At 48.9% G+C, this 14012-nt stretch overlaps 2 protein-coding genes across 2 annotated transcripts; both read right to left on the bottom strand.

Annotated features, from left to right (window-relative positions):
* Positions 1 to 204: 204 nt before the first annotated feature.
* Positions 205 to 905, bottom strand: LOC123160471 (ubiquitin-60S ribosomal protein L40-1-like). The gene has a single exon (XM_044578286.1). It carries the CDS (start codon positions 793 to 795, stop codon positions 544 to 546), a length of 252 nt encoding a protein of 83 aa, XP_044434221.1. The 5' UTR covers positions 796 to 905; the 3' UTR covers positions 205 to 543.
* A 3482-nt stretch (positions 906 to 4387) lies between these two features.
* LOC123160469 (ubiquitin-like) lies at positions 4388 to 5294 on the bottom strand. Its single transcript, XM_044578284.1, has 2 exons — positions 5094 to 5294; positions 4388 to 4963 (listed from the first exon to the last, which is right to left on the bottom strand). The coding sequence occupies exons 1-2, from the start codon at positions 5194 to 5196 to the stop codon at positions 4647 to 4649; spliced, it is 420 nt and encodes a 139-aa protein (XP_044434219.1). The 5' UTR covers positions 5197 to 5294; the 3' UTR covers positions 4388 to 4646.
* Positions 5295 to 14012: the final 8718 nt, after the last annotated feature.

Genomic DNA, 14012 nt, shown 5'->3' with positions numbered 1-14012 from the left:
TCCGTTCCTAAATATAATTCCTTTTAGAGATCCAATATAGACTACATACGGAGCAAAGTGAATGAATCTACACTCTAAAATATGTATAACATGTCTATATACATCTATATGTAGTCTCTAGTAAAATCTCTAAAAAGACCTATATTTAGAAACAAAGGAAGTACTATATTGGTGCTACAATATAGATGACGACGCTTCTTTTCTAGATGGTGGGAGGGGACCGTGAGATTGATACGTCTTTATAGGCCGGTTGCTGCTGATAGATTTGAAAAATCGTTGGCCCGGCCAAAATCTTCAACCAATTCCAAAATTGAATATAGCAATTGAATGAAAGAGCTTCAAAATTGGACGACGGCGGATAGGCCTTCTTCTTCTTCTTCTTCTTCTTCTTCTTCTTTTTCTTCTTCTTCTTCTTCTTCTTCTTCTTCATCAGAAGGTGTGCTTGTTGTGGAACCTCTTCTTGGCCCTGATCTCGTTGCTGTGGCCGCACTTCTTCTTGCGACAGTTGGTGGTGCCGCGGGGGAGGTGCGCGTAGCACTTGCGTCAGATCATCTTCTTCTCCTTGTACTTGAGGGCGAGCTGCAGGAGGCTGGGGTCCATGATGATGTACTGGCCGCGGCTGCCGCCCCGCAGGCGGAGCACCAGGTGCAGCGTCGACTCCTTCTGGATGTTGTAGTTGGCCACAGTGCGCCCGTCCTCCAGCTGCTTCCCCGCGAAGATCAAGCGCTGCTGATCCGGAGGGATGCCTGCAAAAAACATTGATAAAGCAGAAGCAACATTGAAGGCTGGGCACATGCGATGAGATTGATCGCTGCTGCGAACACTAAGACCGGCAACCGGCGATGAGATTGATCGATGGTGGTACGGTACATACTGTTAGGACTGCACCACCACAACTCCTGACCAACGGGCCCCAGGAGCAAGCTGACCCCACGGTCAGCCAGGATGACCCGTGAAGAAGCCAGCTCAGCAGGTGGTGACGCGACGCAAGAGGATGATTGGTCCAGGACGGCCAACGCGGCTTGACGGCCTTTATAGACTAGCGAGTGGTGTGTGTGTGGGCTTTATGCAATGTAACATGACTTGAACCGGAGCTGATCTCCTGGACTCCTCCTACCTGATCGATCCCCCTTTCTTCCTCCTTCTACCTGCTTCCGTTCCTCCTCCTTCTCTTCTAGATCCACCGCAACCAGGCACGTTACATCTGGTATCAGAGGTCCAGCGATCTTCCTACTGGGAGACCGCCTATCCCAAGCCCCGCTATCAAACGAAGCAAGCAAGACTGGCGGCGAAGATGGAGGAGCAGATCGCAGCTCTTGCCAAGGCCGTCAACGACGGGCGCATCGCCAACGAGGCAAGGCCAGATGCGATCCAGACTTCTCTGGAGCTGTGGCGCCCCGCCGTCACCCACATCCAGAGGCAGGTGGACGACCCGCGTGCGCAGGTGGGGCGCATCGCTCTCCACCCCGTGCTGGCGGCGCCTCCGGATCCGATCCCGGAGGGCGACGCGGTGGTGCGGCCGGCGTCGAGTTCGAACCACGACGCTCCCGAACACCACGGGCTGAGAGGCCACGACGAGATCGACAACACCGGAGGGCCGGCATATGGCGTGGTCACCACCCATGTGCCTCCTCCGGTCAAGGGTACATCCTTGACCGATCCCCCATCACCGCATCTGGTAGCATTCGATCCGCGCACACAACACATCAATTCCCATAGTTTGTCACTGCCAAAATTGGATTTCCCGTCATTTGACGGCGACAATCCACAATTCTGGAAAATGCGTTGTGAAAAATATTTCTCCGTGTATGGAGTTCGGTCTGAGTTATGGGTCAGGGTAGCTACCCTGCACTTCACAGGCAACGCGGCACGCTGGCTACAACTACACGAGGCTCAGAGCGAGTCCATGTCGTGGGATGAGTTGTGCGCGGCCTTGTGTGGGAAGTTTGGTCGAGAACAATATCAGACTCATCTTCGTCAGTTTCGCACTCTCCGTCAGACTAGCACTGTCCATAATTACATGTTACAATTCGAAGAGGTTATGCATCAGTTGCTAGCGCACAATCCTTCTTTCGATCCCATATTTTTTCACCACACAGTTCTTAGAAGGATTGCGGCATGAGATTCGCGGGGATGACCTCCATGCCCACACTGCTCGTGTCGCTGATGCTGCCGTCTGAGGAGGAGACCTGCGCCTCCATGACGATCGAGATGACGGCGCCAGGAGGAAGGCTCGCCGCCTCGTCAAGCATAGCGGAGATCGCCTCCAGGTCCTCCTCCTCAGCTCCCGAAGTAACGCACGGGAGTCCGGGGCGAGAGGCTTGGAGCAGGGAGGGGGAGCAGGGAGGGGGAGCAGCCGCGCCGGTTCGGGGCGAGGGCCCATGGTCGTCCCCGGAGTCGTCGTCCGAGCGGACAGAGCTAGGGGAGCGACCACGTGGACGGCGGTTCCGGTCGTGACCAGTAGTGGGGCCACCATCCCCCTCAAGATCCGGGTCGACCTCGGGGTCCGACCCATCCTCATGGCCAGCGGGAGAAGTGGAGAGCTCATCTTTGACTGAAATATGGAGGTCGTAGCCCACATCGTTGAAGAACATCCGCAAAGTCATCTGAAGCTTGGAGGGATCCGGGGTCTTGAGCTCGACATGAACGGCCGGCCCCTTAAGTAGCAAGAGAGCGTCCACCGACACAATCTTTCCCAGGAGCCGGGACATGCCCCAGATAGCACCATCCACATGAGCAATGGGGGGTAGCCCACGAATCTGAACCCACACAGTGGATAGGGAGGCCACGGCGAGAGGATCCACCGAGGGAACCGATATGTGAACCTTGAGCTGATGGAGCGCCAAGGTCAACTCCGCGATGTGGGTGCCGTAGCGGAGGCTGACAGGATCCGGGAATACGGCGGTGAACTCCCGATCGGATATAGGATCGACCTCCCAGTCCCAATCCGGCTTGAACAGGTGGCGAAGCTCCTCGGAGATGATTGTCGTGGACGCCGTCTTGCCGTCGAGGACCGAGATGAGGGCAGTCAGGGAGGAAGATGCAGCACCATACACCATGCAGAACACGGCCAACTGTTTCTGGTCGGGCGGCTAGATCTAGGCTGTCGGTGGTGGTTGGCGGTGAGAAAGAGATTGTGGTGGCTCTCGCGGGCAGTCGGTGTAGTGGCTTCGCGGGAGGTGTGCTGGCTAGCAGATGCATGGTGCGTGGGGGTGTGGTGTTGGGCGGCGCTCCAGGCGAAAGCTTGTCGGTCGGCGGCGGCCGCCGCCGCGGGCGTCGTGCACCTTCTTGGAGGCGTCGTCGTGGAGTTCACCCCCTGCACACTCTCGGATTCAGTTCTTCGAGTGAAAGCCTACCGCCCGGTCGGGTCGGGCGACGGCGTCGACACTGCCGCTTCCCTCTTTGGGGCCTTTTCTGGAAGACCTTTGTATCTCGTTCGTGCTCTCCATGTGCTAGACGCTCACGATGTTGCGGTTGGCTGGTGCCCAGCCGGCAATGAGGTGGTGTGGCGTCTAGTTTGACAACGATGATGATGGCCAACGGTGCAGGGTCGCGGCAGGGCTTCGGTTGTCGGTTCTTCCCCGACATGCTCGACGGGTCTCTTCTACGTCTCGCCATGCCATCGTGGATTCGGAGCTGCCCTAGAGTGCTAGGTGGCGACGATGACAAGTGGCTGGTGGTCTTCGAGGAGGTGTTGGTTGGTGCCAACTCTGCCCATTTCTCCTGTTTTTTGGTGGTCTTCTCAGTCGGCATGGGTTCCTGTGTTTGTAGCGACGAGGGCTTTGTTGGCGGAATTCCATGGTGAAGTTGTTGTCGCTGGCTCGTGGAGGAGTGATGACGATGACGCTTGGTGACGACCTCGACTTTATGGTTCTTCTCTGCGGCGTTTGTGTATCTCCGTGTGGGTGGCCAGGTCGGCCGGGTTGCCCTGTGTGGGCTGTTGTAACGGTTTTAGCCCGGTTTTTCGTTAGTAAACCGGGCAACCCTCTTCTTTTTTTAATGAAATCGAGATCCCTAGGGGCAGATTTTCGAAAAAAACAACAACCAGTGCAAGCACCGCTGGGACAGCAGCGCGAGCACAAGTAAGATGAAACCAGAAAGTTTACGAGCGCTTCCTGCTAAGATGACCACTGAGACAACACAAAGCAAACAATGAAGCTGGGAAAGGTTGCCTCGCCGCCGCGGCAACGTCTAGGGCAAACATCACCGATACACGATGCTTTGCTTTGAGTAAAGTTTGGTTTGTTTTTTTGACATTGGACTTCCCATGGACAATACTTTCAAGCACAAGAAGGTGTGTGTGCTTATATAGGATTTGTTCCTTTGCGTCATTGTTGACGTTGTCGTTGTGCGTTCAGAAAATAATTATGAAAACAGACAAACAAAATCTGTGCACAGAACTGCAGTCAACCCGGCCATTTAATAAATTATCATCATTAGACATCCAATCCATGCGGACTAAATATACTACTCCTACTTGTTGACGTTGCTTTGCTTTGAGTAGTTTGCATGGCTTAAAACCTAGTAAGACTTAAAAGACTGTGTTGCCATAGAAAATATTACACTACTACTACTGCTACTACTATATAACACGTCATATTGGAGGGCGGTGGATATATAGGCCTTGTGCTTCTTCTTCTTCTTCTTCACATGATATGCTTGTCGAGGAACCTTTTCTTGGCCCTGATCTCGTTGCTGTGTCCGCACTTCTTCTTGCGGCAGTTGGTGGTGCCGCGGGGCAAGCGCGCGTAGCACTTGCGGCAGATCATCTTCTTCTCCTTGTACTTGAGGGCGAGCTGCAGGAGGCTGGGGTCCATGATGATGTACTGGCCGCGGCTGCCGCCCCGCAGGCGGAGCACCAGGTGCAGCGTCGACTCCTTCTGGATGTTGTAGTCGGCCAGGGTGCGCCCGTCCTCCAGCTGCTTCCCCGCGAAGATCAAGCGCTGCTGATCCGGAGGGATGCCTGCAATATATCGATAAGCAGCAATAGGTTCAGCATGGTCGAGAGATGCTAGTGGCCGGCCACCGGCGATGAGATTGTGAACACTGAAGGCCGGCGACCGGTGATGAGATTGATCGATGGTGGTACATACCTTCCTTGTCCTGGATTTTGGCCTTGACATTGTCGATGGTGTCGCTGCTCTCCACCTCGAGCGTGATCGTCTTCCCGGTCAGGGTCTTAACGAAGATCTGCATCTTTCTTAGCCGATTGATCAACTGCTCCCTTGCTTGTTCGATCTGATAATCGTGTCCTCTCACCGGCCTATATTTATAGCGAACCAGAAACGCGCCCGCTACGAAAGAATAGTAACCCAGCATGGAGTTCTTTTCTTCGACGATTCTCAACCGACGATGGTAGGACTACGTGGTGTAGACGCGGCCGCTACGAAAAGAAAGCAACCCTTCCACCACCGTCGTGGTCTCTCTCGTCTCTCGTGGGGGAAAAGGAAAACCACCGAGCCTTAATTGCCATCGGTTAGTTCTGGGCCGTAGTATCAATGAGTCTTATTTTGGAATCCTGAGATGGCCCGGTAGCTAGAAAGTGTGACAGTTTCACTGAGATAGCCACCGCCGCCGCCATGATGCCTGCCGGAGAGCCAAAACCATTCAAACTGCCATCTGGGCCTGCACACCGGCATCCATGTCTCAAGACACCGTCAACCGTGGCTCCGATCTGGCGCCTCATGAGCGCGGGCGGCATGGTTCGCAGCATTGGCGGGGATTGGACGACCGCTGGTTGTGGCTAGTTTCGGCGGCCATAGTCTGTTGTGGTCCCCCTCATGGTGGCGTGTTTTCCAGGCTCCGGCCAAATCCACTAGATCTGTTGCCTAGTCGTTCGCAGGCGGCAAGGGTGGTGGTTAAGGCCCATGGGGTGGAGGCATGGGGCACGACTCATGGCGGCGAGGTGGAGGTCTTTCCCGGGTGCAGTGGCCTCGCCCCGGTGCTGCGGTCGTAGTGGTGCGCCGTCCGGCGGATTGGCACCTATGGCCACAGATGAGGTGTTCTGCGAGCTTGCACGGGCCAAGGATAGTGGGTTATAGTCGGGGCTTGTTGGGTGGCGAACATTGGCGTCCATAGGGTCATGTCCGCCCGGTCCACCTAGACGGGTTGGGGACACAGGGGTTGACGCTTCCTACCATGGAAGCATGGACCCTGACTCGGTGGTTGATGTCGGGCTAGGAGTGGAAGGAGGTGACTTCTACTCTTCCTGTCGGGGTTGGTGAGCCACTCCCAGTCATGTTGCCGCCGTAGGCACGTCACACACCCCAGCCTCCCACGAGCCTTCGCACCACCGTCAGCAACCCGCGGCCAGCTATTTCTGATGTGCGGCCCAGTCCTATGCATGCATCGTGCCGCAACTTGACTCCGTCGACCCTTGCCAACCTACACCAAGCAGGGGAAGAGGGAACACCACGTTGCTATCGACATTGCCGGGCAAACCCCAACCAGCATGCCGAGGCAACAACGAGGGGAGGAGGGGAGAGGAGGGCCTGAGCCCGTCGCTAGGGTTTCCCCCGGCCACTCACGGGAGTGACGCGGAAGGGGGGAGGATCACATACAACCCTAAGTTATATCGGGTGGAAACAACGTCAACCTTGAATGACAAGGATTCACATCATAAAAAACAGACTTGTGAAATCTCAGTCGACTGCGATTTGATTATGTCTCAGTCGATGCTATATTCGCAATATCTTACATTGAGATCTGTACGAAGTTTTCTTTTTTTTCTTTTATTTTCTTTCTTGCATATTATGCCACTTGACTGAGATTTGGATCTCAGTCATTCTGCCGCAAAAAAGGGATAAGTCTCAGTCAACTTAGACCTAGCCACACCCCATGAAAAATGTTGCAAAAGCATTCTCGAAGAAAGCATATATCAGGCAGGTTCGCCCAAATAAGAATGTAGAGAGAAACCAATTTGTTTTTTGTTTCTGTATACTTGGAGGCAACAAAAGAAGTAGACCACAACTGGAAAGGCTTCATGGATTTGATAGCATGCAAAAAGGGGAAATAAGCCTTGGCTCTCAGTGCATATGCACTCGATATGCCAAAAAAAACTAGATATTGCGGAAACGGTCCAAAAAATCATACAAATTTAGGAAACAAACTCGACCTTTTGTTGTACTCGTGTAAAAAAGTTGGGTCTGTTTAGGACACATCTAGATGTGACATAGTTATGTCACATCTAACCTGGTGTCCATTATGTTTGTGGTCTATTTTTCTTTTGTCCCAGCTTTATTTAGTTCCTTGTTGCTACTTTATTTGTGGAAGCTAAGATGTGACATTTTTAGAAAACATCTAGATGTGAATTAGACAACCTGGAAAAAGTCCGCCAATGAAAACATATATTGTGGACTTTTGGGCAAGACAAACAAAAATTCGAGGACAAAAAGTGCGAATAGTAGTGCTTACTACTTTTTCCGGCCATAATACCATCAAAGTCACTCCTTGGCGATTTTTTTACATGAGTATAACACTTGTTCATGTTTGTGGCCAAAAAAATCATGATTTTTTGCCTTCTTTGCAAAAATTATATTTACAAAAAACAGGTTGCATATACTAAAGGAAATATGCCCTAGAGGCAATAATAAAGTTATTATTTATTTCCTTATATCATGATAACACTAGTAGAAAACAGGGCTATCGTTCGGGCCTGGCCAGCCCATTAGTCCCGGTTCTTCAAGAACCGGGACCCATGGGGGGTATTAGACCCGGTTCATGAGCCCAGGGGGCCGGCCGGGGCCTCGTGGGCAATGGTCCCGGTTCATCTGGACCCATTTGTCCCGGTTCTAGGCACGAACCGGGACGAATGGACCTTGCTACTGGCCCACATCCATTGGTACCGGTTCATGCCTTGAACCGGTGTAGAAGGGGGGATTTAGTCCCGGTTCATGCCACGAACCGGGACAAATAATTTGCCTATATATACCCATCGCCGCGGCAGAGCACTCCACAATGCTCTATTTTTTCAATCCGGTGGGGAGAGGGCATTTGGGTGCTCTAGTTCACCTCCTATGCACATGAGGTGTTCAATGAAATGCTTGAGCCACACTAGTTAAGCTTTCTCTTCTCGAAGCTCGTCCTCGGAGCTCAATTTTTTCCGAGAATTGACTAGATTTAGCAGTCCGTCACGCCCCGTCCCCATTTTCACCATCGTTGATCGCCCGCGCCGATCTCGTCGCTGGCACCACCGAGCCTCTTGTTCTTATCTTCTTTCTGATACTTGTCTGATTTTCTTCCTTTAGATAGATATTTCTCTGATTTTCTTACTTTTGACACACATAATTATATATAATGCACGCAGATGAACCAACAATGGATGTATGGTGATAGACACACCTCCGAGTACATTAAGGGCGTGCATAATTTTGTCGAAGTGGCTGAGGCAAACAAGCAGAATGGTTTTATGTATTGTCCATGCACTAAATGTGGGAATACGAAGTCTTACTCTGACCGAAAAATCCTTCACACCCACCTGCTTTACAAGGGTTTCATGCCACACTATAATGTTTGGACGAGGCACGGAGAAATAGGGGTTATGATGGAAGACGGCGAAGAAGAAGAGGACGATGACAACTAGGTGCCCCCTGAATACGGTGATGCTGCAACGGGGGGAGCTGCTGAAGATCAAGAGGAACCAGACGATGTGCCCGATGATGCTGCAACGGGGGAAGCTGCTGAAGATCAAGAGGAACCAAACGATGTGCCCGATGATGATCTTCGCCGGGTCATTGTCGATGCAAGGACGCAATGCGAAAGTCAAAAGGAGAAGCTGAAGTTTGATCGCATGTTAGAGGATCACAAAAAAGGGTTGTACACCAATTGCGAAGATGGCAACACAAAGCTGGGTACCATACTGGAATTGTTGCAGTGGAAGGCAGAGAATGCTGTGCCTGACAAAGGATTTGAGAAGCTACTGAAAATATTGAAGAAGAAGCTTCCAAAGGATAATGAATTGCCCGACAGTACGTACGCAACAAAGGAGGTCGTATGCCCTCTAGGATTGGAGGTGCGGAAGATACATGCATGCCCTAATGACTGCATCCTCTACCGCGGTGCGTATGAGGATTTGAACGGATGCCCGGTATGCGGTGCATTGTGGTATAAGATCAGACGAGATGACCCTAATGATGTTGACCGCGAGCCCCGCAGGAAGAGAGTTCCTGCGAAGGTGATGTGGTATGCTCCTATAATACCACGGTTGAAACGACTGTTTAGAAACAAAGAGCATGCCAAGTTGATGTGATGGCACAGTGAGGACGGTAAGAAAGACGGGAAGTTGAGAGCACCCGCTGACGGGTCGCAGTGGAGAAAAATCAAGAGAGAGTACTGGGCTGAGTTTGCATGTGACCCAAGGAACGTATGGTTTGGTTTAAGCGTGGATGGCATTAATCCTTTCGAGGAGCAGAGCAGCAATCACAGCACCTGGCCCGTGACTCTATGTATGTATAACCTTCCTCTTTGGATGTGCATGAAGCGGAAGTTCATAATGATGCCAGTTCTCATCCAAGGCCCTAAGCAACCCAGCAACGACATTGACGTGTACCTAAGGCCATTAGTTGAAGAACTTTTACAACTGTGGAATGGAAATGGTGTACGTGCGTGGGATGAGCACAGACAGGAGGAATTTAACATGCACGCGTTGCTGTTTGTAACCATCAACGATTGACCCGCTCTCAGTAACCTTTGAGGACATACAAACAAGGGATACCATGCATGCACACACTATTTAGCTAACACCGAAAGTATATACCTGGGAAGCTGCAGAAAGAATGTGTACCTGGGTCATCATCGATTTCTTCCGACCAACCATCAATGTCAAAAGAAAGGCAAGCATTTCAAAGATGAGGCATATCACCGGAAGAAGCCCGCCATGCGTACCGGTGATCACGTACTTGCTATGGTCAATGATTTACACGTAATCTTTGGAAAGGGTCCCGGGGGACTAGCTGTTCCGAGTGAAGCTGAGGGACATGCACCCACGTGGAAGAAGAAATCTATATTTTGGGACCTACCCTACTGGAAAGACCTAGAGGTCCGCTCTTTGATCGACGTGATGCACGTGACGAAGAACCTTTGTGTGAACCTTCTAGGCTTCTTGGGCGTTGCTACGTCTTGAGCTAGCGTTGGTTTTCCCCGAAGAGGAGAGGGTGATGCAGCAAGTGTAGTGTAAGTATTTCCCTTAGTTTTGAGAACCAAGGTATCAATCCAGTAGGAGGCTCCTCAAAAGTCCCACGCACCTACACAAACAAACTGAGAACTCGTAACCAACGCAATAAAGGGCTTGTCAATCCCTTCACGGCCACTTACGAAAGTGAGATCTAATAGAGAGACAATAATATATTTTTGGTATTTTGTAATATAGATGCAAAAAATTAAAGATGCAAATAAAGATAGATTGAAAGCAAATATGATAAGAGATAGACCCGGGGCCATAGGTTTCACTAGAGGCTTCTCTCAAGATAGCATAAATATTACGGTGGGTGAACAAATTACTGTCGAGCAATTGATAGAAAAGCGTATAGTTATGAGATTATCTAGGCATGATCATGTCTATAGGCATCACGTCCATAACAAGTAGACCGACTCCTGCCTGCATCTACTACTATTACTCCACACATCGACCGACTCCTGCCTGCATCTAGAGTATTAAGTTCATAAGAACAGAGTAACGCCTTAAGCAAGATGACATGATGTAGAGGGATAAACACATGCACTATGATATAAACCCCATCTTGTTATCCTCGATGGCAACAATACAATACGTGTCTTGCAACCCTTTCTGTCACTCGGTAAGAACACCGCAAGATTGAACCCAAAGCTAAGCACTTCTCCCATGGCAAGAAAGATCAATCTAGTAGGCCAAACCAAACTGAAATTAATTCGAAGAGACTTGCAAAGATAACTCAATCATACATAAAAGAATTCAGAGAAGATTCAAATATTATTCATAGATAAACTTGATCATAAACCCACAATTCATCAGATCTCGACAAACACACCGCAAAAAGAGATTACATCGAATAGATCTCCACAAGAGAGGGGGAGAACATTGTATTGAGATCCAAAAAGAGAGAAGAAGCCATCTAGCTAATAACTATGGTCCCGTAGGTCTGTGGTAAACTACTCACAACTCATCGGAGGGGCTATGGTGTTGATGTAGAAGCCCTCCATGGTCAATTCCCCCTCCGGCATAGTGTCGTCGAAGACTCCAAGATGGGATCTCGCGGATACAGAAGGTTACGGCGGTGGAAATTGTGTTTTGTGGTGCTCCTGGATGTTTTCGGGGTCCATAGGTATATATAGGAGGAAGAAGTACGTCGGTGGATGCCCGAGGGGCCCACGAGACAGGGGGGCGCACCCTACAGTGGGGGCACGGCCCCCTATCTCATGGGGCCCTCGGGAGCTTCTTGACTTGCACTCCAAGCTCTCCGGATCAGATTTGTTCCGTAAATCACGCTCCCGAAGGTTTCATTCCATTTGGACTCCGTTTGATATTCCTTTTCTTTGAAATACTGAAATAGGCAAAAAACAACAATATGGGCTGGGCCTCCGGTTAGTAGGTTAGTCCCAAAAATGATATAAATATGTAAAATAAAGCCCATAAACATCCAAAAGGGGTAATATAATAGCATGGAACAATCAAAAATTATAGATACGTTGGAGACGTATCAGGCGTGTATGGGAAGAGAAAAGATACAGCTGAGGCACGGGAGGACCTCCAACCTTTGCACGAAAAAGATGGCATACCTCCAAAGCAGTATGAAGGTCTTGCCAGCTACGCTCTTACCAAAGAAGAGAAGGAAATCTTCTTTGAATGCCCGCTTAGTATGAAGGTCCCGACTGGCTTCTCGTCGAATATAAAGGAAATAATAAATATGGCAGAAAAAAGTTTCAGAACCTAAAGTCTCATGACTGCCACGTGATTATGATGCAACTCCTTTCAGTTGCATTGAGGGGGCTTCTACCGGAAAACGTCCGATTAGCCATTGTGAAGCTATGTGCATTCCTCAATGCAATCTCTCAGAAGGTGATCGATCCAGAAATCATACCAAGGCTAAGGACTGATGTGGTGGAATGTCTTGTCAGTTTCGAGCTGGTGTTCCGACCATCCTTCTTCAATATCATGACGCACGTCCTTGTTCATCTAGTTGACGAGATTGTCATTCTGGGCCCCGTATTTCTACACAATATGTACCCCTTTGAGAGGTTCATGGGAGTCCTAAAGAAATATGTCCATAACCACGCTAGGCCAGAAGGAAGCATCTCCATGGGCCATCAAACAGAGGATGTCATTGGGTTTTGTGTTGACTTCATTCCTGGCCTTAAGAAGACAGGTCTCTCTAAATCGCGGTATGAGGGGAGACTAACTGGAAAAGGCACGCTTGGAGGGGAGACAATAATATGCAGGGACGGATATTCTTGGTCTCAAGCACACTACACAGTTCTACAGAACTCTACCTTGGTGACCCCTTATGTCGATGAACACAAGAATAGTCTGCTCTCCAAACACCCGGAGCAGTGCGACGACTGGATTACATGTGAACACATCAGGACTTTCAGCAGTTGGTTGGAAACACGTCTTAGAGGTGAAAACACTGTTTGTGAGGAGTTGTACTCATTGTCCAGGGGACCATCTTCGACTGTAATGATTTGGAAAGGATACGAGATAAATGGGAATACATTTTACACGATCGCCCAAGATCAAAAGAGCACCAACCAAAACAGCGGTGTCCACTTTGATGCAACCACCGAGAGGGGAAAGGACACATATTATGGTTACATAGTGGACACATGGGAACTTGACTACGGAGTAGATTTTAAGGTCTCTTTGTTTAAATGCAAATGGGCCAATCTGTCAGGAGGCGGGGTATAGGTAGATCCACAGTACGAAATGACAACAGTGGATCTGAACAATCTTGGGTACACTGACGAACCGTTCGTCCTAGCCAATGATGTGGCACAGGTTATCTATGTGAAGGACATGTCTTCCAAACCAAGAAAAAGAAAAAAATAAGGAAGTGAATACATCATACGATGAGCCAAAGCGCCACATAGTTCTTTCAGGAAAAAGGGACATCGTGGGAGTGGAGGGCAAGACAGATATGTCCGAAGATTATGAAAAGTTTCATGAAATTCCTCCCTTCAAAGTCAAGGCTGACCCAAGCATCCTGATAAATGATGAAGATTATCCATGGTTACGGCACAATAAGGAAAGGACACAAGCGAAGAAAAAGTGAAGAATTTGTCCACAACTATTATGATGATACCATGCCAACTTTCAACCTTTTCATAGTTCATTTGAAATGCCTATTGTAACAGAAAAGTTTCCGTATGAAATCCTGATACTTTGAAAGAGATTGTCCGTTTTGTACATGAAGTGCATCCAGTTTTTGCCGTAACCCACTCAACTTTCTTGCACATGCTATGTGGATGAAATGATGCATGCCAACTTCCAACCTTTTCAGAGTTTATTTAAAATGCTTTTCAATTTCAGGTCTTATAGCTCAAAATAATAAGTAAATGCATGAAAAATAACAAATGAAGTTAGAAAGGGTTGAAAATTAATGATGTGGCTTTGAATGGTGCATTTTGAACACACAAAAAGTCAGGAGTTCAAATAAGTTTAAAAAAATGAAATCCCTGTGTAACAGATGAGTTTCCGTAGAAAACCTGATACTTTGAAAGAGATTGTCCATTTTGTACACGAAGTGTAACCAATTTTTCTCATAACCCTCTCAACTTTTTAGCACATGCTATGTGGGTGAAATGATGATACCATGCCAACTTTCAACCTTTTCAGAGTTTATTTGAAATGCTTTTCAATTTCAAGATTTTTTTTGATAGAAACTAAAATAACAAAATCTGTTTTTGAATATATTGATAAAACACAATAATATTAAATAGCAGGAAAAAGAATCACTCAAAATATATTTTTATAGTGAAGTTATTCACAAACTAGTGATTCACACAAATTTCAAAGAATTAAAATTTAAACTATTCAAATTTGA

Source organism: Triticum aestivum, chromosome 7B, assembly GCF_018294505.1.
Source record: "Triticum aestivum cultivar Chinese Spring chromosome 7B, IWGSC CS RefSeq v2.1, whole genome shotgun sequence".
Taxonomy (NCBI): domain Eukaryota; kingdom Viridiplantae; phylum Streptophyta; class Magnoliopsida; order Poales; family Poaceae; genus Triticum; species Triticum aestivum.
This window is presented reverse-complemented; position numbering and strand designations above follow the sequence as displayed.

Coding starts and splice junctions, on each gene's coding strand:
- LOC123160471 (XM_044578286.1), bottom strand. CDS start 795: ATGTGCCCAGCCTTCAATGTTGCTTCTGCTTTATCAATGTTTTTTGCA.
- LOC123160469 (XM_044578284.1), bottom strand. CDS start 5,196: ATGCAGATCTTCGTTAAGACCCTGACCGGGAAGACGATCACGCTCGAG. Junction 4,964..5,093: donor CAAAATCCAGGACAAGGAAG/GTATGTACCACC, acceptor GATATATTGCAG/GCATCCCTCCGGATCAGCAG.